Genomic DNA, 25,902 nt, shown 5'->3' with positions numbered 1-25,902 from the left:
ATAAAGAAGTAGGCATTTGCCTTTCTGTAGTCACTGTGGCAACTTGTTTTATCGCAGGCAGGTTTCTTTCCGCTGTGCTGGGGTGTCGAGGCTGGCTCTGCGTGGGTGTCACTTCTGCGTGACGTACGCTTCCTTCAGCGGAGCCTTGGGAACAGGGAGCAGCACCGAGAGCCTGCGGTGGGGTAAGGCTGCTTGTGCCCAGGGAACAAGCTGCGCTTCCCTGCTCCCCCAGAACAGGAGTCCCCCAAAACAGGGACTGTAGTGTTGGAGGAAGCTCTCTGCTGCCACAGGCCGGTTGCCCCCGTGTCCGCAAGGAGCAGAGGGCCTCTTAAAGGCACTTCTGGCAGCTGCTCCTGCACAGGGCTGCGTCTCTGTGTATCTTTGCAGTTGCTTGGTGAAGCAAAGCAACTTGTGGCCCTTCGAGGCCTTACGCTTTAGGGCTTAAGCTTGTACAGGAGGGCACTTGCTGTACGGTGTAAGCAAGACTTTAGTTGCCAGATGTTGTCATTCCCACATGTGTTTTTATTGTGTTACAAAAAAAAAAAAAAAAAAAGAAACCACAGCTATAAAAATAACACATTTTCCAAAGATAACATTACAAAAAATACCATTCATACCATGGTGGGAGTGTATTAGTTAATACTGGCAGAAGAAGCCTTAGTTAACATTGAAAAACACGAATGATTGTTTCAAAACCTTTAAAGCATTAAAGTGCTTTAATTAGTCATTATCTTAGGACTTAGGTTCACATTTCGGCAACACCAAAGGAGTCAGGTTCCTAATTGCTGCAGTGGAGAGGGGCATAACGGCCTCCGGGATGCTGCCCTGGCACCTGCGGCTCAGTCCGGCTGGGGGAGCGGAGCTGAGCCCCTTGCCGAGGGTGGGAGGGAGAGGAGGCCACCTCCTGCATGCCCAAGGCTCACAGCCGCTGTGGGACACTGGGACAGAGGTGGCAGAGGGAGGACCTGGGCCCTGGGGGTGCTGGTACAGCATCGGAGCTCATGCTTGTTTTCCCCGGGATCCTCCTTGCAAGTCTGCGAGGAGACGGCCCTGGAGGTGGTAGGTGGGACTCGGCTCCTCTTCTTTTGCTTTGCTGGTCGGAGGCTTTGTGAAGGGCCCCCTGGCTCCTTCCCCGGCCCGGGGGAGCTGGGACATGGTGGGCGGTCTGCCTCCGGCGGAGAGGCAACGCGGGGACGAGACGCAGCAGTGGGGATGTGCCAGGCAGCGTCGTTTCTGCATTGATTCCCTCCAGCTGCCCAAAATCTTGAGCGACCTGAGGTTGAGGGCTCAGAGAAGCAGCTCCCTGCCCTCCCGCCCCCCCTCCTTCCGCGCAGTGGCAGCCCCGATGACTTTCTGCGCCTTGCTGAGATGGCTGTGGGACGTCGCCTTTCAACACGTGCAGGCGCTGGCGAGGGAGGGAACGCACCCACCGGTGGCCTTGCTTTCTGCTCAGGGTTTTTTCCAGCCTGAATCAACAGACAAATTACGCCTGGAAACAATGACCAGCGACAGAAAATGAAACTGGCAGGACCTCATGTGGTCACCTAGTCTGTCTCCTTGCTCCAAAGTCGGATCAAATGTCCCCTCCTGCATTCCTGCTCGCTGGGGCTCAGCCGTGTGCCACGCTCCCCACTGGAGCAGGGAGGGGTCAGCCAACCTCAGACTTCCCAGCAGAATTCCCTGGCTTGCCCCCTCCTTTGCAGTTGTGTGAAAGATACTCAGAGGAGGAAAAAATACGAATTTTGAGTAGATAAGGCTGGAGACACGATTTTCTTCTTCTTTACATGCTAGAACATGAAATTAATTTACTTGGCACTATAGTGTCTCAGGAGTAAGTATCAATTTTTATAGCTCACATGAAAATAAATCTTTTTTTTTCTCCTTACAGCACAATGAGCATACCGTATGTACATTTGCTTCTGTTTATATACACAAATATTTAAGTACGTGACCACATCGGGAACTTTGCGGTTCTTTGCGGCTGCACAGAGACCTGAAGGGCAGGGGTGGGTGGTGGCAGTCGGGCAGGGAGCAGGTCGTGTGGCTTCGCAGCAGCCACTGGCAGGTTTCTGTACAGAAAATGGAGCAGGGAAGGGCCGAGTCCTCGCCACGATGGTGAAGACCATCACGATGGTGTCGGTTCTGGACACGACGGGGGATATGGGACGGGGGTAGGTAAGCCGTACCGAAGGCTGGTCTTGCAAAGAGAAAAATGTACCGTCTTTACACCACGTCTGTCGGATGCGGGGATCCTCCAGTAAAACACAGAACAGCGTAAAGCACCAGCGGGTGCCTGCGGTGGGCAGACAACCCGCACGCCCGTGGCTGAGCTGGCTCCGCCACCCTCCTCTTCCCCTCCACCGAAGCCACCACGGTTTCCTCTCTGGGGCAGACACTCCCCGTGCGGCTCAGCACCGTGCTTTCACACAGGGCTTGCAGTTCCCCTCCAGACAACAAAATTACACTGTCCCAGATGCCCAAGGCTGAAAACATTTTTCATAGGGGGTTTCATTTCCCCCCTCCGGTCTTTTGCTGCTGCCTTCTGGAGACCCTCAGTTGATCTCTCCCTCCGTGAATTCTTCCTTTATGGACTGTTTGCGAGATTTGCAGTCTGGGAGGTCAAACCCAAAGTCCGCCCACTCGTCGGCCCCGCCACGGTTGGGGATGGTGATGGTGTGGCGCACGCGGAAGTGCACGGCCTCCATCACACGCTGCCGCTGCAGCTCGCCCGAGCTGCCGATGGAGATGGTGGAGGCGTTGCTGCTGGAGCGGATGAGCTGCTGGGCCCCGTAGTCGTGGCTCTGCTTGAGCTCCTGCAGACCTCGCCAGATGATCATCCTGTACTGCTCCGGGATCTTCAGTGCTCCGAGATCCTGGAAGAAGAGCACCGCTGAGGCACAGCCAGCAGCTGGCAGAAATGCGGCTGCCAGTGGCAGCGAGCCCTGGACCCCCGAGCCTGGGCGGGAGCACATGGGCACAATCCCTGGGCACCCACTGGTGGCGGGGCTGGACCTCCTCTGGGTCACAGCACCAAGGCCACAAGCGCATCCCCCACAGGCCATTTCTCATTTGTAACCGGTGGTCAGTTGCCCAGTTACTCAAACGCAGCTTTGCTCGTTAGAAATTTGCTTTCTTTTTTGGGGGGCATGGGTTCACATCAAACTGATGTGGAAATGAGAAGGGAGGGGACCCATCCCTTTCGGACGCAGGTTGCAGAGCAGCACGTGAAGCGTCCTCATGTCCGTTCACCTGGGCAAGGAGCCATCGGCCGGGCTGGCCTCTCCTCCGGTCCTGGACCGGGAAGCTGGAGCAGCCTCTGCCCGCAGGGGCCAGCGCCACGCCCGAACACACCCAGGCGGGCGACAGCGGGCTGTTACGATGCTATGGGCCACACTCATCAAGCCAAATGAGGTCGATAACCTCAGGACTGGGAGCCCTGCACCAGGACAAACACCGTCGTAGCGGAGAGCTGCCAGAGATCCATGTTAATGCCAAACACAGAGACTCACGTGAGTGTTAACTAGAAAAGACAGCGAGTATGCAATTAGTAATTACAAACGCCGACTTGGACACACAGCTCAGCGGTCTGGTACAAGTTTTGGCCGTACCAAACCTTCCCTTTGACAGCTTACAGACGGTCACGGAGTTAGTTCAGAAAATGGTCCAAAACCAGGCTAAGGTTACGCAACTGGCCCCAGCTACCAATGAAAAATCATCATGTCTCCAACACCTGCATCACCAACGCACGGCCGCGCATTTTATTGTCACTGCCAGGCAGGTGACATCTCTACCAACTGCCTGGGGGCCAAATGGGATCGGGGCAGGAGCATTGTCTCAGCCAAAACACTAGGATTTACAGGGCGTGCTATGGTTCAGAGAGTTTAAGAATATTTTTTTTTTCCCCCCATTTTTTTTTTCATTACCCTGATGGGCTGGGGAAGTTCCTGCTTTGGTGCCACCCACAACCTCATTTCGCAGAGACTGTGCTTTAACCGAGGACGGCAGCAGCAGAGGGCTGGCGCGGTGTGCAAGCGCAGGTACTTCTAGCACCCCCTCTACTGCTGTTCATGCCAGCTTTTGCCAGACCTGTGCTATTTCATTCCAGGGGTCCCTTAATACAAACATCCCAGGCTCGACTCCCTTACTTTAGCTCCTTTTGTCTTAAAGACTAATAAGGAAGACATTAAGATCAGATTTTAAACTCACCGAACTGCAGTGGAGGTGCTCGTGCCAGCTCAGTGGGCTTTGGGTTACTTTTCTGAGCACCTCGGCTGGCTTTTCTGGGGTAGGTGGAAAATCTGCCTGAGGGCTGGGCTGGGGATCTTTTAGCTCTTTTGTTTCTGACAGTCTGGAAGAACCCATGGAGACCATCATGGCTGCTACTGATGGCTAAACTACCACTAGATCCGAAGGACTGGAAAGGATGCATAAAGGGAAGGGATGAATCCTGGGGAGCGTATATTCTGTGTGAGGGGTTGGTGCACAGTTCTCCCTTTCCTTTAAAACAGTTTTGTCCTTGCTTTTCAGATCAACAGCTGACAGAAACAAGTGGTAAAAACAGATCTTCCCAAAGCATTTACCTCTATGGATAGGTTCTGCAGGTGGTAAATATTCTGTAACCCTTGTGAGGTGAAATAGTCGATGCAGTTTGGACACCCCAATCCTGTTAAAAAACTGCAGAAAAAATTTGGAAAATAAAGTGGCATTAACTTCTCACGAATAACAGCTGTGCTCGCAACCATCACTGTAGTGCAAACCGTGCTCCAGGTCGCTGAAGAGGCAGGGGCTGCGGCGAGCTCCTGCTGCCAACGGCCTCGGCAGCTCCCGCAGCCCTGCGGCGCAGAAGGACTGCAGCAGGCGCAAGGGACGGAGCTCGGGGATGCTCCGACCGCTCGGGCAGGCTTTCTGTCTGTGCCACACATCCCTAGTGTGCCCTCGGTTGCCACTCATGTCAAAGTGAAGCAAGATGACGTTCATTCCTAGAACTACTTTTTTTATTATTATTATTTTTCTCCTGATTGTCAGAAGTTTCAGCTCGGTGACTTACACGGAATAACCTGAGGGAGCTGGAGCTCCCAGGGAGGAGCCGGGGCCATGCCTGGTCTGGGCAGCGAGGCCGAGCTCCGCAGCGCAGGCTGGGGCTGCCGGGGGTATTTTGCACATCGTGCCGGGCTGTGGCTACGCACCTCTAGTTCAACTGCACGTACAGCCTCCCTGACTTCGGTAGGGTGTCTGCTGAAATGTCTGTGGTCTTTTTAAAGACTGACACGTTAAAAAGTGGCTGCATACCTGTTAATGCCTTCCTGATGGAAATAAGCCACGTGGACTGATTTCCAGGCATTGCTGGTGAGGAAGGGGAAGGGGGAAGCTCACAAAGCTACGTGCTGGTTGGACATGCAAGAAAAGACTCTTGTTCAGATGCATTTAATTTGTAATTAAGCAGGGATGGATTACCCAGATAGAGGTATGTGAGGGCGATAGAGGTTTCTAACTGGTAGGTAGCTGGGCTTTGGTTTCTGAGATGAGAAGAATGGTCTACGTGATTGCGTGAGCAGTGATTTCTCAGTTGGGACCAGTGGCCAGTTGACCAGTTGCTAGACAGATCTGAAGGTTAGAGTGAGGGACAACAGCAAGAAACATCAGAGGACAAGACAGACAGGGCGTCGGATGCCTTCCCTACCTGACGAGGCTGGGATCGGGGTTGTAGGGCGGAGGGGGGGTGCAGTGTGATCCGGAGACCATGGACTGGGACGAGTGGCCCCCATTCATTTCTCCGTTGGGTTGCATGGGGTGACTGTTCAGCATGCCGGGTCCTGGGCAGCAGCCATGTCAACGCAACAAATAGATCCATTAGACATCATCCCAGTTGTGACAACCACCTACTCCCTCGGCAGGGAGCCTGCGGTCTGCCGAGCCCGGTGAGGTGCGGACCCTTACCCATGGGCGCCAGGCTGGGTGCAGAACCCGAGCTGTGCTGTGCCGGCTGCCCTACCAGCTGGTTGACAGAGGGCAGCTTGTTGATTCCTCCGCTGTGAACCTTGTTCATGGGTGACAGGACAGGACCGTAGGAGGAAGGCGCCTGCAGCTGACTCCTGCTCGGGGAAACCAAGCGGCCGGTCAGCCTGCAGCAGAGGGGGGGATGGAGGCACCCTGCCCCAGCCCACCTCCCCTCTGGCTGATCAGACTTCCCCGCTGAGGCTTCAGGCAGCTGTGCCGACGTGGACTGTGGCACAGAAAAGCCACTTCGCACCGATACCGGCCCTATAGCGGTCACCAGCCCTCGCTAAGCACCTGGCACTGGGCAGCCGTGCTGCGAGCCGGTGAACCAGTCCCAGACTGGGGCTGCCTGAGGGCTCCTGTAGCCAGGGTGGCTGCCCAGCCTCTCCGGGCTGTAGGCTTGGGGGGCTGCGGTGATACATACTGCCTCTGCAGGAGCTGCTGCTGCTGCTGTCGGTAGGAGTCAACCAGCTGCTGCGGGACCAGCTCCACCAGCTCCAGGCTCTCCTTTATCTTCATCAGGATCTCAAAGTTCTCCCGGCCTCGCACCTGGAGGAGGGAACAAGTCCAGGGCTTTGCTTTGTTCCCATCCCACCTAGCCACCTTCCTCGTGGCCCCTTTTTTCCACCCAGCCGAAGGTGCGGCTTCACTGGGGCCAGGGACTACCTGGGGGTCCAGAACTCCCTCAGATGTGTGCACCCACAGATGCTTTTGCCTCTGTTCTCAATGTCTCTGCTCTTACACACACCTGCCGCCCTGCAGGAGACCATGCAACCCCATCCTGCTCAACATCACATCCCTAAGGGGTGTATCGCGGAGGGGACAGTGCCACCGCCTTTCCCAGCCCAGCTCCCCACCAGCGCAGCTCACCAACACTTACAGGCACATAATACATCTCCTCCTCCCCGTGCCTCCGTTTCTTAACGCTGGCACCCAGCGCTGGGATGCCCTGGGGGCTCTGCTTAAAGGCTGGGAAGGAGAGAGGAAGAACGTTAGCATGCTGTCCTCGAAGCCGGGCCGGGAGCACCTTGGCTCCCTGCAGGATTTAAGCTCAAGCCATGCAGCGTGCTGGCTGTTCACCTGGATGCTGGCATCGATGATGTCCCTTTATTAGTAATAATGAAGAGCAAATTTACGTGGACATGAAAGCCCTGCACAAACAGCTTTGCACTCTGGAGGGAAAAGGGAGTGGGTCCTCTTTATGAGACTTTAGATTTGGTTGAGAAAGGTCAAAGCATGGTGCCTGGATGGGGATTGGACCCGAAACTTCTGGAGCACGGTGATTTTGGGTGCAATGGGAAAGGAGCTGAGGCAGAAGCCTCTGCGTGGCTTTGAGTGGCAAGGGGGTGCAGGTGCAGGCCAGGAGCCTGGGGCTGCAGCAGAGCAGTGCCTTGAGCCCCCTCCCTCTCCCAGCAAGGAGACTTACTGCGTTTGTTGGCATTGCCATTTTTAGCTGCACTCTCATTCAGGGCTTGTTGCTCTCGGTAATGGTCTTCATCAGCTTTCCGGTCTCTCCCGGGACAGGCACAGATCCGTCCCTCAAATGATCTCCTTCCTAGGACTTGGCCGCTGGGAGGAGAGAGAATTCAGTGACCCTATTTCTGCTTGGGAAGTGTGTCGCAGCTCAGTCCATGTTTTGGTCCAGCTCAGAAACCAAACCAGTCAAGCATCTTCTCATCGCTCCATATGAATGGATTGCTCGGGAAGCAATCAAGCCCCCAAGGTGCTGAGTGCAGGGAGCCCCTTGGCAGCAATCTCCTGGGGGAAGAGGAGCTCCTGAGGCAGAGGAAGGCTCCAGCTTGCAGCTGAAGGGAGAAGCTGGTGCTGGGCTGGGTCCCAAGTCCCTCCAGGCCAGCCCTTTCCTAGCCAGCAGGGAAGAGACTTTCCCCTGCACCAGGCTGAGGCTGCGGGGGGCTGCCACATCCCCTTCCCCTGGGGGTGCTCTCTGCAGGGGGGGCTTCCTTCCCGAGGGCCCTCAGCCCTCCCACAGCAGGGAGAGATGCCCCAACAGCCACTCACTCTCTCGTCTCCAGGGTGATGATGATGAGGATGGGCCTCCTGTTCATTCCTCCCACGCAGCTGCTGTTGCACATGAAGTTGTACAGGATGGTGGTGAACTCGGTTCCCACCTGCCCAGGAGGGGAGAGCCGGCGCTGAGCAGGGAGTGATGGGGGGAGGCAGGCTGGGCCCTCCCAGCCCCCAGCGCAGGGCTGGCGCCTTGGCAGGACAAGCAGGGGAGCACCAGAGAAGGGTGGTGTGGGGATGGTCCCAGCTGGGAAAAGGGGACCATACAAGGACGGTGAGGGGTCTCCCTTTGCAACCTGCTCCCCTGGAATAGGATGCTCTGGGATGCATCACAAGGCTGGGAGCTGCAGATGCTCGAATGCAGCTGCCACCAGTGCAGGAAGCAAGCAGCGGGTGGCCTTAGATGTGCCAGGGCAAGCAGAACGCTCCTGCCCTTTGTGTCCTACCAAGCTGCCCTGTCACCCATGGGTTCACCCTCAGCACCGGCAGAAGCCCAGCTAGAGGCAGGGGCTGATCCTGCCCCCCCACCCCAGGGCAGCCGGGTACCTGCGGGGGCTCGTAGGGCACCATCACGCTCTGCCTTCCTGTCACGGGGTCATCCACGTACTGGGAGAGGTTGTTGCCTTCCACCCGGATGAGGTGGCTGGCTGGGGCTGACTGGCCTGCAAGGCAAACCTCTGCGTTAGAGGACGTGGCTGCCCAGGATGCTGGTCCTGTGCACGCGAGGGCTGCAGCGCAGGGCGGGACACATGGCCCCCCGCGATGACAGGGTGGTCCCCGGAAGAGCAGGGAGAGCAGCACTCACCGTCATTGAAGTCACGGCCAAGCTCGTGGTTGGGGCAGCGTTTCACCACCTCGGTGACGTGCTCTGCTTTCTTGTAGACGGGCATGGCCCGGATGATGGTGCCCGGCGGTGGGGGGGTGGACACCTTGATCTGGATGGGACATGTTTTTGCAATCTGACAGTAGAGTTTCTTCAGCAGAGGGGAGTACTGGAAAAGAAGAGACGGGTGAATGTCACTGGGCCTGATGGGGCAGCGGCTGCTCCCCTGCCTGCCCTCGGCTTCCTCTGCTGCTGTGGTGCAAGCGCAGGGCTCCGTCCCCTTCCTGGCACGGGGGCTCGTGCTGGGCTCAGGCTGATGCCCCCGCTCCCACTGCACCCAGACAGGCATTTCTGTTCCCTCGGCTCCTCACATCCACCCGCCTGCTGCTTTCTCACCACTCCAAGCAAAATGCGAGCACGGCAGTAAAGCAGCAAATTAAAATAATGACTTGTTATAAAACCAATTACCGCCTATTGCGTTGCAGCCACGCTGGAGGGACTGTGCCAGTGCAAAGCTGCTCCAGGTACCAGCAATCACCCCTGTGGCGCCCGGCCTCCGTGGCTGCTCCATGTTGCAAACTGCTGGTGCTTACTCCCAGTGCTTTGTAGGGGACGGTGACCAAAGGACATTCAGCCTGTCTTTGTGGTAACTGTTTATTCTCTAGGCTCGATATTTGTTTTTCCCCTGGAAATATTTAAATGTGACCAAATTCACCCGCACCACATCGTATCCGCTTCCCACGTAAGCCAGATACCACCCACCTACAGGGCGAAGGGCTGGGTGCTGTAGGAAGGGGTTCCCAGCTAGCCTAATTGCTCCGGCAAAGCGGGAGCATCCACTACGCTGTGCCTTAGAGGAAATCTTGCTGAAAATCAGTGGAAACCCTCATGCATACATCACTCACCCCACTTTGGAAACGTAACCCCGAGTCTCCTATTGTGCACAGCTCCTGGCTGAGCTGAGAGCACTGAGGGTGCTGACGCACCACAGCCTAAGGAATTTGTGTTTAACGTTGTTAATGGAATCACAGCTAATTATGCAAAACCTCAGAGTTTAATTCTGACTAGCACGAATGACACAGACAGGGTTTGTCCTGACCATGAGTCGATGCTTTGCAGCTGCTTGCTGCAGCAGCAGTGGCTCCCAGAGGAGGCACGGCGGGACCCGCTCCCCAGGCTCGCTGCCGGAGGAGGATGCTCTGCAGGCATCAATAGAAAACAGTTCATGACCACTTAAACACTCCTCATAAAGGCACAAGGGATTTGCTCGGTTTGGAGTGAGGGGTAAGGTCCCCTTGCAAGGGCTGTGGACCTGCTCAGTACAGGGGAAGCTCCTGGTGGCCACTGAAAATGGGAATGGCAGCCTGAAGACAGCAGCGTGCCTGGGAGCTGGCCCTGGAGCACGGCAGAGCCCCTTGGCAGCAGCACCCTCGGGACAGGGACCCAGCGCTGGTCCAGGACCACCGCACCCACAGGTGATGGGCTGCAGCAAGGCAGGGGCTGGCAGCGTGCAGTGGGCAGGGGCTGGCAGCATGCAGCGGGCAGGAGCAGGCTGCATGCTTTGAGCGGAGGGGTGGGGGAGGCAGGGCCCATCCTTCACCTTCCAGTAAACGCGTGTCTCGGCTCCCAGGTGTGGGGATGTGCAATTCCCTTCCACCTCACCAGTGCCACGCTGTTTTCCATCTCACAAAGAATGTGTTTGCTATACAAGAGCCCACCCCTGCCGCACAGAGAGAAGCCAGTCCCTGCATGGCAGGGCATGTTCCTGCTCAAAGTATTTTATCTCATCCCCACAACATAATGCCCGATGCCAAGAAAATACCACCGTGCAGAGTATTTGTGAGGATGTTAAAGCTTGTCCTCAGCCATCCAAATACAGGTGTGCAGAGGCCAGTGAGGCTCCCTCTGCCCTGCCGTGAGCCATCTGCTCCGCTCTCTGGGTGGCGGGGCTGCCTGAAGCCGGGGGATGGCAGGGCTTGGCAGCTGGCATGGGACTGTGAGGGCATTAGGGACCTGACACGGGTGGCTCAGCCCTCGTCTTCCCACTGCTGCCAGCCTAGTCTGGTGCACACATGCATCAGGTGGGTTTGCAGAAGGGATCTGTGCTTCCTGATCCTGCTGCCCTTTCCGTAGGAGTGGATCCACCCGTGGGCTGAGCGAGCCTTCCCTGCCCACAGAGGCTCCCACCGAGCCTGCTGGGACTGGATGGGCTCCCATCAGCCTGGCAAGTGCCGCAGAAGCAAATGAGAAACTGCTGAAGAGGCAAACGAGATGATAAGCCCTTTCCAGGTGGAATTTCTAGGGAAGGTCAGGGAAGATATAAAGGGGAGAGGCTTCTACCAAGGCAAACTGCAGCAGCTTGGGCATGGTGGGATTGTGTTGGACCGATGGCCAGCTGGCAGCAGGTACCAGCTCCCAGAGAGGCACGCCAGCGGCTCATGGGGGGTGTATGCTGGGGTCAGAGCCTGCTCCGGGCTACAGAGAGTGGGAGAATGCTGTGGTCATTAGAGGGTGAGATTGGGAGGTGTAATATGAAGCTGAATCTGGCAGCAACAATTAATCCTCGGTATTGGAGGCATGTGGACTTTCTCAGAGAGAGAGGACACGCGGAAACACCACCTTTCATGGAAATCCCCAAATTTTGCAGCGATACCTGATGACACTGCCCACGCCTCAGCTTTACAGCCAGGTTAGCTTCCTGGGCGCGATCCCGGCAGCGATTGTGCCTAGGCTGGAAGCGCAGGCTCTGCTCAGCGCCCAGTCGCTCCCTCCTGCCCGGTTGGGAGGGGAGACTCGTGCGGCCGTGGCCCACGTAACCTACTCGCCCACAGTGCGACGGGGGTTTCACGCCCTCATTTTAGGAGACAACATGGCAAAACAAGGGTTAGTTGGAGGGGGGCTCTTCCTTGCCAGGTGTTAAAATACTGACAACTCCTGTCAAAGGATCCTTTCATGTAGACATTCCCGGGCAGTCCTCAACATGCCTGGGAAATATAACTGCTCTGGAAGAGTAGAGGTGCATTATGGCAAGTTCTTTGGTAACAAATTCTCTCATTATACCATGTTATGACATGGATAAATCTCTGTTAAATAGCAGAGCGATTGCCCCGCAGGGAGAAAGGCTGCCGCTCAACACAGGCATGCCTCCACTGATAACCTTATCATGTCTTAACAGCTCCAGGATTGCCTTCAAAGATCCTTCCACAATAACAAACTATTCTTTTAAGGAACTCCATGCTGATAACTCTGGGCAAGAACAGTCAGGGCTGTGCCCTGTGCGGCCACACTCCCAGCTCCTCACAGCTGTACCTCCAGCTGCTGCTAAGGCAAAGTGCTCCTGGTCTCACAGACCTGGCCTGTTGATGGCCATGGGGTAAATGAGCATTAAGATTTGGGGATCCCCAGAGGCTCCATGTCCCCAGCCATGTTTGAAGCCAGGAAGGGCCCTTGGCTGTACCCTCTCTATAGGGGACAGCAAAATGCACGTCTTGCTCAGGGGAAGAGCACGCCTCTGCTCCTACGTGGTTATCTGTATTTGCTAATAATCAATCAGACCTGCATCTCTGCGCAGGGCTGCACTACGTAATCTGAGTTACTGGTGCTTTACAAGCTGCAGCTGAAATGTGCACACCCGGCTCGCAGGGAGCACAAAGGCACCGCGCTTTCCTCAAGCACAAGACGAGACAGTTGCAAAGTGGAACCCGGGAGATCGAAATGCCAGTATTTAATCCCATCGGCTAGTGCAGCCGCTTCGCTGCTTGGTACTACTTCTTTTGCCACGGCCATGGTTCTGCCAGCTATCCTAGCGCTGAACCTAAGGCTGGTCACTCATACCCTTCCCGTTCTGCAGCATTTGGACAAGCTGACCTCGTGAAACCAGCCACACGTGGCAGCGGGGTCACAGCCAGCACTCACATCACTCACACTGCTGCCAGCTTGCTGCCACTCCCGGGCACGGGAACAACATCTTGGGACACCTGAATGCCTTCCCAGCACTGGTGCATCAGCACGGCCTGAGCTCAGCCCCAAGATTTCTTTCACACCTCCAGAAAAGCTTGGGTAAGTTCTACCCCTGGGCACCTCCTGCCTTTATTCTCAGTCCCTGCTCTACCCTTTGGACTGTTCATGTCCAAAGTTACGTTATTACTAAGGTCATCTCTGTTCACAGAAAAAGCCAGAGTGTCTGTTATTGCATATTTGCGGTGCACAAAAGGTTCGCATGTTAGTGTGGCTTGTGGGTGCTGGTTTGGTTTAAACAGCAGTAACAGCACTGAGTGATCTGCCTGAAGCGTATGTAAACTTGCAGAAGGTATATTCCTCTGGGTTTTTTCTGTAGTCCTGCTGATTTCAATGTCTGCCCTCATCTGCTGAGCTGAAAGTATAATGCTACCTCCATTGCCATCCCTTCCCTGCTACTGTGATCTGTCCTGCAAAGCAAGTCCAGGGCACTAGGAACAACTGGAAAAGCTGGATTGTTTAAATACCAGTGGTATATCAGCATGAATCTGTGTTTCTCTAGGGACTTGGTACCCCAATATGTCTTGAGATGGGGTTCCTTTCACTTCCATGTTCAAAACACAGCTACTTCTTGGGCAAGATGGAGACTCTGCTGCACCAGTGCTGAACGTAATGGGAAATAAGCACAGCAGGGTGACAGAGCCCCGCGGTGCAATTGGCTGCTGCAGGGCTTTACCAAGGTTACCTTGGTACTGCTGCCACTGCATCCAAGGAAATGTTTTGCACATCACCAGATCCAAATGAGCTAATGCCCCGCAATGATTCACAGTGACTGATACAGCTGCAGCTGTGAAGTAGCATTAAATTAGGTCTTAGCATCCGCTGCTGCCCACCCTGAGCAAGTACCCAGGACCCACTCTGGAAGAGGCCACCACGCTGCTCAGACCCTTAGCTACTGCTCCAGCACAGGAAACCAGAGTAGGGAGAGGTGTTTTTCCCTATGGATGCTGACAGCCTCATACAAAAAAGAACCAGAATCTTCAGCATGGAAAGATCTATGGGCAAAGTCCATGTGTCCTAGCCCTCCCTGGGCAGCAGAACCGCTAGGAGGATGTGTCCCAACAGATTCGAAGCTGATAAAATCTTATTTATCTTCAACTGTTGACACTGAAGCGTCTAGACTTGCCTGCTTTGGGAGGGCTGCAGCCAAGTCCTCCTTTCCCTCTTGAAGGAAATGATTTGCTCAACAATTACTTTTTCCACAAATCCTCCCCCCCCCCCTCCTCCCTACCAGCCGCCTCCTCCTCCTTTTCTACATTCCAGTCTCCTCATTAGCTCTACTCAAGACGTGTCCAGGACTGCAGTCAATGGATCCCAATAAAGCCACTAGCCTGGCAAGAGAGAGAGAAGAAAAGTGCTGCCTCCGGCTGCTAATTTCCTTGCACTCCCCAGCAAGCAGCTGCGGAGCTGCATCCTGGGACAGGTTCAGACAGATCGCAGAGGAGAGGTGATAATAACGTGTCTGTCATCTTACTCAGACATGTAGCATCTTGCAAACCGCAAATACCGTTAACCGGCTTGGACGAATCTGTTACGACAGATCCTGGAAGACATACCGACCACAGAGCTAGGGTTTTTTTCTTTCTAATTTTTTAATAACCATATTTTTAATCACTGGCCTATACAACTTCTCATCGAGCTGCAAATTCCTCCCCAAAAGCTACTTTGTTGCTCATTTACTCTGAGCTGGTTTCAAATATGTCTGGTGCATCACTGATGCCTGAGGGGAGAGCATCTGCTGGTGCCCAAGCCCCACGGGCAGGCTGGGCAGCAGAGACACTGCCTGGGGATGGCTCTCAGGGATGCCCCAACACCTGCCTCCCCATGCCTGCAGCCCCTGCACCACACTGGTGACACATCAGGCTGACAGAGCCCAGGACTTGGGGGTTCTCACGGTGCCTGGCAGAGCGCCCCATGCAGAGCCCTGCATGCCATGCCCCCAGCCCCACTGCCACCAGCGCTGGACCACCGGTGACATCCAGGGCTGGGGCTGTCCCCACAGCAGAACCAGCACAGACAGGCTGTGCATGCTACAGCCTACATTCTTCTACCTTTATTATCATGCCATTACTGCTAATTAAAATCCCTTGGTTAACCCCCAAAGGAGTCCTCTCCCTTCCTTCCCTAGTGTGCACATCCTTAAAATAACTGCCAACCAGGATGACAGCCTCTCGTAGTCACTGCTCAACCAGCCAGCGCTGGCACACTCTGGGTTGCTTTAACCTCTTCTAGTAAGTCTGACTCCTGTATGTCTGGATACTTGGGTCCCCTGACCAAGCTGGTGCTGGAGTTCCCTCTCATCCAAAAAGGAAGTTGAAAACCCAGCAAAACAGTTATTTCATTCTGCATTATCAAAACTGGATAAGGGGAGCAAGCTGGGAGGGGAGGAAGGAAGAGACTGGGTTTGGCTTGGGAATTGCTGCTGGAAACGAAATGCAAAAAGCCACAGCAGCAAGTCCTGGACTCTGGGGGGAGACCACTGCCCCTCGCAGCATCCCTGGCAGGCTGTGCCAAGCAGCAGGGAGCTGCTTCTCCTGCTTTGTGACAGCCACTGCCTGGAGTGGGCACAGGGAGAGAACGTGGTTCACCCAGGGCACACCCAGCATCCATCCCCCTCCTCTTTAAAGTGCTAGAGGTCAGGGCTCCCCAGAACGCTTCCAAGCTGTGGTTCTCGTGGTGTGGGATGCAATCCCAGGTGGTAAATCCCCACTTCCAGCGGTGCGGCAGCAGGCCCTGCATCCAGTCCCGAGGGACTTGGCTGGGGCACCTGTGGTGGGGAGCACCGCTGGCTGACCCACCAGGATGCTGCCGTCGGGCTGCCTTGGGGCTCTGCGGGAGCCACCACTCGAGCTCACTGCTGAGCCAGAGCATGGACGTGTGTTTCCTCCTGCAGCCTTTATTGTCTCTGTTCCTTCAGCAGGTCCCTCCGTCCCCATGTCCTCTGCATGCTTCAGACCCAAAAGCAGAGCAGCTGATCGGAGCAGCCTCATTCCCCGGCACATCCTCTCCCACCTCTCTCCAGCCTCTCCTGCAGGAGAGTGTTGCCTTCCTGCTGGAGCAGCAGTTGCCAGTAAGTCGTTCCCTTGACCTGTGCATACCATACACGTTCGAGATAGTGGAGCTGATAGCGGGATCGTGTTGGAACATCGCACACCAAATTCCTTTGCCTTTTTTCTTAATTCCATTGTGTCTGGAGCTCCTGGAGCCTCATCCACGCCCTGCGAAAGCTGGTGGAAAGCCTCCAGTGGGCTGGTTTCAATGGGCTTTGGAGCAGGCTGATGCTGAGGTTGCTTTTCTACTTCTGGCGTGCCAAAATATCCACACTCTTCTGCCCAGCTACTCGGGTAAAAACAAAGATGTTTGTGGCTCAGAGGTAGAGCGTACTGAGCTGTGCGTGCTCCCTGCTCATCTGCAGGCCATTGCTGTTGGACAGGTACCTCCCTAAAATATGGTAAAGTGCCAGAGAAAGTTTGAAGAGGGGGCTCATTTCCTATACATGCTCCTGAAGGTTTTTCCCTCCTCTTTACAACTGCCTCTACCCCACACAGCTTCACACAGTGACCAGCAAGGGAGAACCTACCTCCTGCCACACCAAGGATTTCCATCCTCCTCATTCAGTTAGCATCAGACAAACCATTTCAGCTTCTCCAGTGCCCACTCTCCAGCTCTGAAAGCTACAGAGCAACTGGAACAACGCAGCAGTCTCCCACTGGCCAAGCGCTGGGATGCAGACCAGTTTGCTGTAGGTGACTGCTGGACAGCTGTCCATCATAGCAGGAGCACCTCACCTTGGCTTTGAGCCTCTCCAGCCTTTCCATCGCAGGCTGTTTGCTCCCCAGAGCAGCAAGCAAGGTCCTGGACATGGGCAGGGGCCCCCCTGTGCCCACGACTGAGTTAGGGGACCCCCTGTCCACTTAGCTCTGAGGTTTGTCCATCTTCCCCCGCCGCCAGGGGCTCCGTGCGAGCCCAGGCAGCTGCACTGTGCTGGGGGCTCGAGCCCCCATGTCCTTTTGCAGCCAGGCTGCGGGAGGCCAAAGACCCTATTAACGCTTCTTCTGGCTCTGGTGCACGTGACAGCATTTTAGAGGGGAGGGAGCACCGATCTGCCACAAACCCGACTTGAGAAAAATACTAATTATCTATCAGTTACCAGCTGGCTAGCGTGGCGAGGGGCTGCCTGTGAGAAAACAGTCGAGATCGGCTCATGGCTCTAGCATGTATGGGCAGCTCCAGGGAACCCAGAGTCCTGATAGCTTCCAACAAACAGGCAGGCTGCTGGCATGCCCTGTCTTGCAGCGCCGCAGCTCCTGGTCCTCCTCCCAGCCCCATCGAAGCAACCTACCAGAGGGGGGCTTAGAACCTACAGGGAAAACCTTATTTTCAGCATCTGGCCATTGCTCTCTGCTGATAAGAAGGCCATTACAAATGAGAAGGGAGGTGGTGGCAGCCCGGAGGGCTTCCCGCAGCACAAACCAGTGCAGCTGCTTTGGTTCAGGGTTTGGGGCAACATGCGGTGCTCAGAGCCCAGCCCAGGAGTCGGGACATGCAGCAGCACCCACCCGCTGCTCAGCACCCCTCTGCAAGGACAGACCTGGCTCTGGGAACGCCAGCCCCAAACCCCTGTCCCAGGTCTTCGCTTCTTCTCCATTCACCCATTTAATAAATTTAGGTTTGGCATTTTAAGGCTAGAGAGAACAGGTGATGATCCTCTGGTTTGATTCCCTGCGCTGCTGGCTTAAGACCCCTGCCTGCTTGTTCTGTTTTGAGCCCATGGTGTGTGCTTGAAGTGTAGCTTATCTTTTGAGAGATATGCAGACTCTTCATTTGAATACTTCAGGAGTTGGAGTATTCACCACATTCCTTGGTAAATTGTTCCTATGGTTAATTATCCTCACTGTTAAAAAATTTCCACCTTGTTTCTAGTCTGAGTTTGCCTGGCTTCAGCTTCCAAGCACTGGATCTCATTATGTCTTTTTCTGTTAGATTAAAGAGCTGTCTGCTATCAGAAACCATCTCTTGCGCAGACTGTGATCAAGCCATCCTTACTCTTCTCGTGGAGACCTTTTAGGCAGAACGTTTCTCTGGTATCACCCTAGAAGGCATCTGTTCCAGATCTTTCATCTTCTTTGGATCTCCCTCCCAAACCTTTTCTGTTTTGTCAACAGAGGGTTTGAAGTGTGGACATGAGAACTGTGTGTGCACATGAGGGCAGCGGGCTCAGTGCTGCCTTGCTCCCCCTGCTCGGGAGATGCTTACCTGCCCAGCAAGGGCTCTGTAGGAGCCTCCTTTGCTAAGCACAGAAGGATGGATAACACTGCATTTCCCAGAGGAATAGCCAGAGGGATTCAGTCAAAACCCTTCAAAAATAGGAGTCTATTGTGCTACACACATCCATCAACCAAAGCGTATGATTGTATCAGAAAACCTATACCAAATCATTTGACAAGGTGACTTGCATTGAACTATTTGGTTTGGCATTGCCTGTGCACCAGCTGTCCCTTCCTCCTTGGCTGCATTCCCCATGATCCAACCTCAGATTGCAGGAGGCCTCTGGAGCTGCTGGTCTGGCAGAGCCTTCCTCCAGGGTGGAGGAATCTCCGCTGCTCCAAAACACTGCCTGGCAAGGCAGCTCTGCTGAATTCATGGTCCTGGCATAATATATTTAGTGCAGTTAATCTTAAAGTATTGGAAAGCCATGAGGCTACTCTAGCTGTGGATGAAATAGGCCGTGTTGTTTCTTTCAAAGTGCTGAATCAAACCATTGTATCCTTCAGCACACTGAGATGGTCAAGTCAGCCACCCTTGGCTGGACCATCACCACACTGTCCCCAGCCCTGCCGACTGTACATTTAACTTTCCTTCCCAAGTGCCTGCCCTTCCCAATGGCTTTCCTAGTCTTACTTGTACGCCGCTACATATGCATTCACGGCTTCTGTAGGAATCTCACTGTGTACATACATCATTCTTTGTATGTTAACTGACTGGCAACACATAACATATCGTAACATATCAGGTTTTGTTGAATTCCTTTCCCCGTTTAACCCGGACAGGCTTTCAAGTGCAGCAGTGGCCATACAGAGCACAAGGCAAGCAGGAGGAAGGCAGCAGCCCCGTCTTTCAGCACAAAACGTGCAGCTGCATGGCTGTGACAGCCATCAGTCAGGAGGACATGGAGCAAAACTGACTGTCGCCACAGCAGGACCATTCTTCATGTGGCAACCTTGGCAAGCTGGACAGTCTGCACCCACGTCTGCACTCCTGCAGAAATTACTATTTCAAATGAAACATCCTCTGCGCTCTCCAGGGTGCAAGATGCTGCTGACCCACTTCTGCTCTCCGTGAGGCTCAGCTTCAGTGCAATTAAATGTGGGCTGGCTGGTGCTAGTCCTGCAGCCAGCCTGCTTTTGGGGGATGCACAATCAGCTCAGCATCACCGTTTGGAGGTCCGCACATCTCACTGACTGCCTTGCCAAGTACTAAAGCCAGTTCAGGCATTTAACTCCTCCACTCTGGACCACTTCCCAGGAGGCCCCCCCCCTTGCAACCACGCACTCAGCAGCCTCAGCTCCCAGCCGTGGCTGGCAGGCGCATCCTCCGCAGGTGCTTACAGCTGCCCGTGGCACGTTCGCTGGGCATCTCTGGCGTCCAGCTGCTCCCCTAAGGCTGGGGGGGCTCGTACAGCATCGATGTGGCACTGGCTGCTCTGATGTACAAAGGAGACCTTAACACAAAGGCTTGAGAAAAAAAAGCAATCCGGTCCTGATTAGCACTGCTCCCAGCAGGACACAACAGCTACGGTCAGCACGGGGTGATGCTGAGACAGTCTGGGCTCAGTTTAGTTAGGAAAGATGTAGAAAGATCCCAGATGGCTGGGATGGTGCTAGCAAGGGAAGGGGGCTGTCACAGGCTCCCTTGCCACGGGAACTGCCTCAGGGAGCCTCTTGCTGCTCCCTCTGCTCTTCTGAGAACAATCAGTCAAAAAGACCCTAACAGCTTTTTCCATTTACTCCCTGCAGCTGCAAGATGCATCATCTGGGATGAGGGAAGGGTATTTCCTTACTGCTAATTAAAGTGAGCACAGAGCGGATCTTTAGTAGGTGCTCTCGACATCTTTTGACATGCCTGTGCACACCCTGTCCACAGTGCTGTCCGAGGGTGTCCTGCAGCACCCAGTCCAGCCCTGCCCACAGCTGTGTCTGCTCCATCCCAAAGCCATCTCCCCAGCACTGCTACCTGGGAACAGTGGTGAGTGAGCGTCAGACACCTTCCAGTCCTCCTTCCTCCATGCCATGACAGCTGGGACAAGACACCCTGCATCACTGTGGGTTAGATTTCCATTTGGATGCTTCTGTGCCTCAGGAATACCTCCTTTCCCTGTGCCGGTCCTATGCAGCTTTGCTTTTACCTAGTGTGACTTTTTCCCTAGTAGGGATAGGATGGGGCTGCAGTCACATCCTACCCTGAGGACCTGCAGTTTATTCAATATCTAATGAAACGCATTGTTTAACAACATCTTGCAAGGAAAGACAGTGGAAAAGAGTGAAGGCTGAACTGCTCTTATGAGGGCAAGTCAATTTAATCACGGTGCTGGTCCCAAGCCCCTGCTCAGCGCAACTTAGCAGTGAAGCCGTGAAGCTCCAGCAACCGGACACAGGGAAGCTGCTCTGCTGCCCCAGCCATGAATTTGGCTGCATTCAAACATCAGCTCACTGCCAGCTTGCTGCTGGTTTGCCCACCCTGCCCACCTGCTGGTTTTTGCAGGAGACAGACGCAGCGCTGTGGCAGCTGCCATAGCCCACCCCCTCCCACAACACACCGGCAGCAGCCTGGCGTAGCCCACCAGCAGCAGCGAGCGGAGCAGCACCCACTGGCTGCAGCCCGGGGTCTGCCTGCACAGAAGCATCTGAGGATGCTTTCTGTCTACCATGGGAAGGACCGTCTTGGCAATTAAACACATCAGCTTCCAAAAATAAAAGTCATTATCACACCTTGGGCTGATATATCGCTCCTGGTCTGCTCTGCCCATTTCATGATAATGTCAAACAGCAGCACCGGAGGAAACCCTGCTGCTCCCTCGTTGTGTCAGTTGTCTCATCCCAGCCTTTCTGCTCTGCTAACACTTCCCAGAAGAGAAAACCTGCCTGCCTCAAACATGCTGGTGAGCGGCTCTCCCAGGCACCCAGGGAGGCATCCGCTGCAGAAATATCTCCCACACCAGCCACAAGTGCCATTTTTTCTTAAAAACAGGGACAGTGTTACACTAAGCTGGGAGCCAGGATGTGAATTTAGGTCCTTTTGCCACAAGAAGCAAAGAAGCCCTTGTATGCTCTGCCCTGTTCCTGGGTCCCTGATCTGTGGAGGACTCCTCTGCCGGGCTGCAGCCGTGTGGTCAGACCAGCAGTGGCCCAGCCCTGCATCTCCACTCCCGAGGACCAGGCTGCTGCACCCACATCACAACCGGCATGATGCCATGTAGTGATCCCTCTGTGATTAAGAACCTACTCTGTTATTTTGCTGTGGCTTCTAGAGATTAAGTTACTCTTCCGATACAAGAGGAAAAAGGATTGTAAATGACAAGAATTTAGGGCAAAGCCGAGAACGGTGCCAGTAGATGTGAGCAAAGGTCTGTCTCACCTGCTGCCTCTCCTCTGACAGCAGTCACTGGCAAATGCATAGGGAAGCACCATGAGAACAAGGCAGGTACTTCCCCAGGACATTTCTCCAGCTTTGCAGTTCTCGGGGACATTTACCCTCAGTTTAAGGAATTGCTGTGAGAGATGTTCCATTCAAACCACTGTGCTTAACAGCCCTTTTGGAGAAAATCCCTGCCAAGCAAGCACTGATGTTTCCCGCATGTTTTGTTTTCCAGGGCCACCTGTGCAGGCACAGTCCCTGTGGGATGGTGGCTGCACCCTGCAGCCACCCCGTGCAAGCGTACCCTCTGCATCCCGCTGCAAGCACCACCAAGATATTCGGGTGTTTGCAGCCAGCCAGCCGAAAACGCTGTCGGCAGTAGCAAGCATCTCTCTAGCGAAGCCAAGAAGACATGCAACTTACTGTCCAGGTGGCTGACTTGGCGGTGCTGGATTGCTGGAAGGTCACCTCAAAGTGGTGGGGACCAGGGTAGTCAGTGTTGGAGGGAATGACGGGAGCTGGGGACATGGCGTCGAAGGTAGAGCTGGGCTGCGAGTAGGGCGAATGCGTTGGGACATTGGAGGTATGCTCGGAGCTGTAGGGACTGGTGGAGGCTGCTCTGCTGCCGATGCTCTGATCCATGCTGTTGTTCAGCAAATTGAACTGGGACTGGAGGAAGGGAAAAGGGGAGGAGGGAAAAAAGAAAACACCAGCCAGTTTAGAGACATGGAAACCTCAGCCACACTTCTCCAGGGCTCCAGGTGTCCTGTTACAGCCTCCTTAAAGGGCCAGCATGCGGGAAAGCCAGCCAAAGAGCTGGTCTGGGTCGCTTGGGTTTTTGAACAGGTCACCACTTGTGTGAGGGATAAACTCAAAACACTTAAATCATCCCCTTCTATCCACTCCGTCCTTGCTGGAGGCAGCGAGGTGCCAAGATACCCAGATTTCTAATGCACCTGCCTATGCAAAGCCACTCTTTTGCCAGCGGGACACTGGGCAGGGATTTTCCAGGACTCGCTCAGGTGTGGGAGATGCCTCGCTGCAGGGTGGGGAGCAGCAGCCCCAATCCTGCGTGCAGGGCTCTGCTCGATGGTGGCCCTTGCAGCAGCTGGAGCATCAAGGCTTGGTGAAGCTGCCCTAGCACTCAGCACCAGTGCAAGAGCGACCACCAGCCCACTGACGATGGTGTCACTCCCATTGCCACAGCGTTACTGAATGTCCGACCTGTTTGCCAGATGGTCCCCCACATGTGTTCACTTGTCACAAAGGTACGCAGGCACACCACTTCTCTCAGAAGAGCCAGCTCTGAATGGTGGTTTGTGTAATTCATTTCCTAGCCGGGGTGTTTGCTTTCAGTGGCTTTCCCTGATGCAGCTCTAATTTGGGGAAAACCTCAAACCTACAAAGTGTGTAGCTGTGATGCAGCACTGCAGAAAGGTCACAGAGCAAATGTACCCATTCAAGCATGTACTGGCTCTTATTCCAGACATGCTGGACCAAATCCTGACTTTTTATATTTTCTTTTTCTTATTCCTCTTCTGAACAATTACTGTCAGATACTTCCAGTAAGAGCTGGCAGCTATTTTACCTGCAGGCATAGCCTAAGCAAAGCTACGTTCTCAAAAGCTGCATGGCTAAAGCAGCCTTCATCTTTCATCTGAAAATCAGACCAAAAAAAATATCATTTTTTCTATAGTAGAGAAATAAATAAATATTTTTTTTAAAAAAAACATTCAAACGTAACTGTTTCTCAAAGCAAACAGGATGGTTTTTCCCACAGAAATCTGCAGCTCCCAAATTGCTCAAGGGTTGCTCCCTGACGTTTGCAAGCCAGCAGCATCATGGCAGTGCCAAAGGCGGGTGCTGCTGGTGGCTGCCTGGGCTCTGCTGGCGACCACACACAGTGGCCATTGCATTGCCAATTGCTGTCCCAACTCCCCACAGCACCCAACACTGGAGGAGGACTGGGGCCACCTGCCTGCACCCCACCTTCACCCAGCTGCAGCCACTGTGTCCCCCTGCACCCTGGCGGGGACTGTCCCTCCAGCCACCAGCACAGCTGGGGCAGCTCTGGGCAACTGAGAGCTGCAGGGAGCCTTCTGCTCCGAAGGGCTGTGAGGCTCACAGCTTAGGAATCAGGGGACGTGTTTTAACTTGGGATCCCAACCTCACCCAAACATCTACGATGTATAATGGTTTAAAGGCAATCATCCTTCTCCAGGAAAGTTCTCCTGTTGTCTGCATCTCTCGCAAGGTCGTTGGAGCCTGTGACTAACTGGAGGAATGCTGAACAAGATCTGGCTTGCTATTACACATACAGCCATTTTCTCCCCTAAAATATGTGCACAAACCCCTCTATTCCTTCTTGCTGCTCTATAAATAGCCCAGCTGAAGACAAACCACCCTCATTCAAGCTTTCCACAATCCCAGGCTTCACCTGGAGAAAAAGTTATGAGAAACTTTAGCAAAACAAGCGTTAAAAAGGCACGTGGAAAGCCCTTGCAGTCCAGCCAGCAAGCCAGTGGGGACTGCAGGGCTGGGCAGCCTTGGAGGTGGGTGACACTGGCTGGAAGCCATGCGGCAGAAGTCACCCTCAAAAAGAAAAGCTCAAGCTTCAACCAGGACAGCAGCAAGGGGAAAAGGGATTGCTGCTCCAAATAATCCACAAGTATCATGACTGAACTGGTTTGTTCTCTTGGGACAACGGAAGGGCCCCAGGGAACAGGCTGCACACACGCACGGAGCACAGCCACGTGCCTTTTTTAGGAATGAATGGAGAATAAATGCTCTGCACCTGATGAGTAAACAGGCCATCTTCAGCACTACCCCTGCACACATGTATGTGTGTACTCAGGCTGGACCACCCAGCAGAACACGGTGCGTGTGCTGCCATGGTTGCTCATCTCCTGCCGAAATGGGAAATAACCAGGAAGCCTTTCACCTCCCGGCAATATCTGTTGCTCTGGAGCTGCAGGGCAGGCTAGGGGTGAGGCGGCTCTTGGAAGTGGCTGAAAAAAAATCCGCAAAAGTGTCCCCACATGATTTTGTGCATTTTTGAAGCTTAGAGCCAGGGGTGTGAGCAGCTGAAACCTGCAGCTGTAAATCTTAATGGGCAGGTAAATTGGGATCAACCCAGTGAGAAAAGCATCCTGACCTCCACACAGAAGAAAGCCTTCCCTTGGGAAAAACGGTCACCGCTTTGCACATGAAGGAGATCCGAGACCCAGAGCACCACCTCCGCAAGCCGGGCTGGCCACCCCGAGCTGGGATCCCCTGCCAGCACAAAGCTACAGGCAGTGCCCGAGTACCGGGGCTTTGGAAATCTGCTGGCAGAGATTCGCAAAGTCAGGTGCAGGGGGAAAAACGACCAACTTGTTTTTTAAAATCAAGTAAATTTTGGAAACATTCCTTTAAAAGACAAATTGAAGGCATGAGTGTTTATGTGTGTATGTGTGTCAACAAACCCAACGCAGGGCTTGTGTGTCTGTGTCTGTAAATATATATATACGCACATATGTTTATCCACACACATAGATAAATATTCACATGACTGCAGAAACGACCTCCCAAGTAACAGCACTACAACACAAAATGAAGCCGGTACATATATGCTTTGTACCAACACACCTAAGACAAAAAAGAGGAATGAAGTAATTTCTAGTCAGGAAGTGCAACACCACACCTTTCTATCTCTAACTGTATCTACCTTTTCTTAATGCCAGAGAGCAGACACAAACCCCTTTTGACTAAGAAAGCAACCTCAGCGCTTGAGGACAAGGCTGAAAATGTATCACCTGCAGCACAGGTACCGTTTCAGCCACTCTACCCTCCCTGAGACTTTGAGACCTTAAACCAGGGAAGGAAAGCCTGCCTGGGGCTCAGGTGCATGTCATGAACTCGGCTGAGGAGGTTCCCAGTGGAAGGCAAACTGGTGCTGGTGGTGCCCCGCACCACAGGGGGTTCCTCGGATGGATGCTCCAGCTAACACCGCTCCTGTCTGCACATACATGGGTGAGGGACCCTGCACCCCTTCGCACCAAAGCTTTAAATCACACCTTGGGCTCTGCAAGCATCAGATCAGGCAAAGCAAGAGAGGAATGCCGACCGAGCCGCCAAGGCTGCAGCATCCCACACTGGCACAGCTTATCCTGCATGACTGGGGCTGGAGCTGCCACAGCTCCCCTGTGCAGCCACAGGACAGGGAAAGGCTTACACCACGACAAGCCCCTGGTGCATCCCAGGCAGCAGCAGGCACGAAGGCTCAGCAGACAGAGCCGGAGCACGCGCCCAGCTGCTGCCTCCGCAGCGGAGGACGATTTCAAATAAAAGCAGGAAGGCAAACCCCATTAATAACAAGTAGCACCTACCGTGGTATAATGCTGCATCGGGTCACTAATGTACAGCAT

General features: G+C 54.2%; 1 protein-coding gene across 5 annotated transcripts; it reads right to left on the bottom strand.

Moving 5' to 3' along the window:
* Nucleotides 1-551: 551 nt before the first annotated feature.
* TP73 (tumor protein p73) lies at nt 552-25,902 on the bottom strand. 5 transcript variants are annotated; one of them, XM_040585883.1, is made up of 12 exons: nt 25,864-25,902; nt 21,920-22,165; nt 8,828-9,014; nt 8,569-8,684; nt 8,017-8,126; nt 7,424-7,566; nt 6,878-6,966; nt 6,422-6,546; nt 5,938-6,092; nt 5,681-5,813; nt 4,581-4,674; nt 552-2,873 (listed from the first exon to the last, which is right to left on the bottom strand). In XM_040585883.1, the coding sequence occupies exons 1-12, from the start codon at nt 25,900-25,902 to the stop codon at nt 2,553-2,555; spliced, it is 1,758 nt and encodes a 585-aa protein (XP_040441817.1). In that variant the 3' UTR covers nt 552-2,552. The 5 variants fall into 5 exon arrangements, with proteins under 5 accessions (XP_040441817.1, XP_040441816.1, XP_040441818.1 ...); XM_040585882.1 differs by lacking the exon at nt 25,864-25,902 and having other exon boundaries at nt 5,932-6,092; nt 21,920-22,153; XM_040585884.1 differs by lacking the exons at nt 4,581-4,674; nt 5,938-6,092.

The sequence above is a fragment of the Falco naumanni genome, chromosome 3, assembly GCF_017639655.2.
Source record: "Falco naumanni isolate bFalNau1 chromosome 3, bFalNau1.pat, whole genome shotgun sequence".
Classification (NCBI taxonomy): Eukaryota; Metazoa; Chordata; class Aves; order Falconiformes; family Falconidae; genus Falco; species Falco naumanni.
The sequence above is the reverse complement of the archived record's forward strand: the minus strand, read 5'-3'. Positions and strand labels throughout refer to the sequence as shown.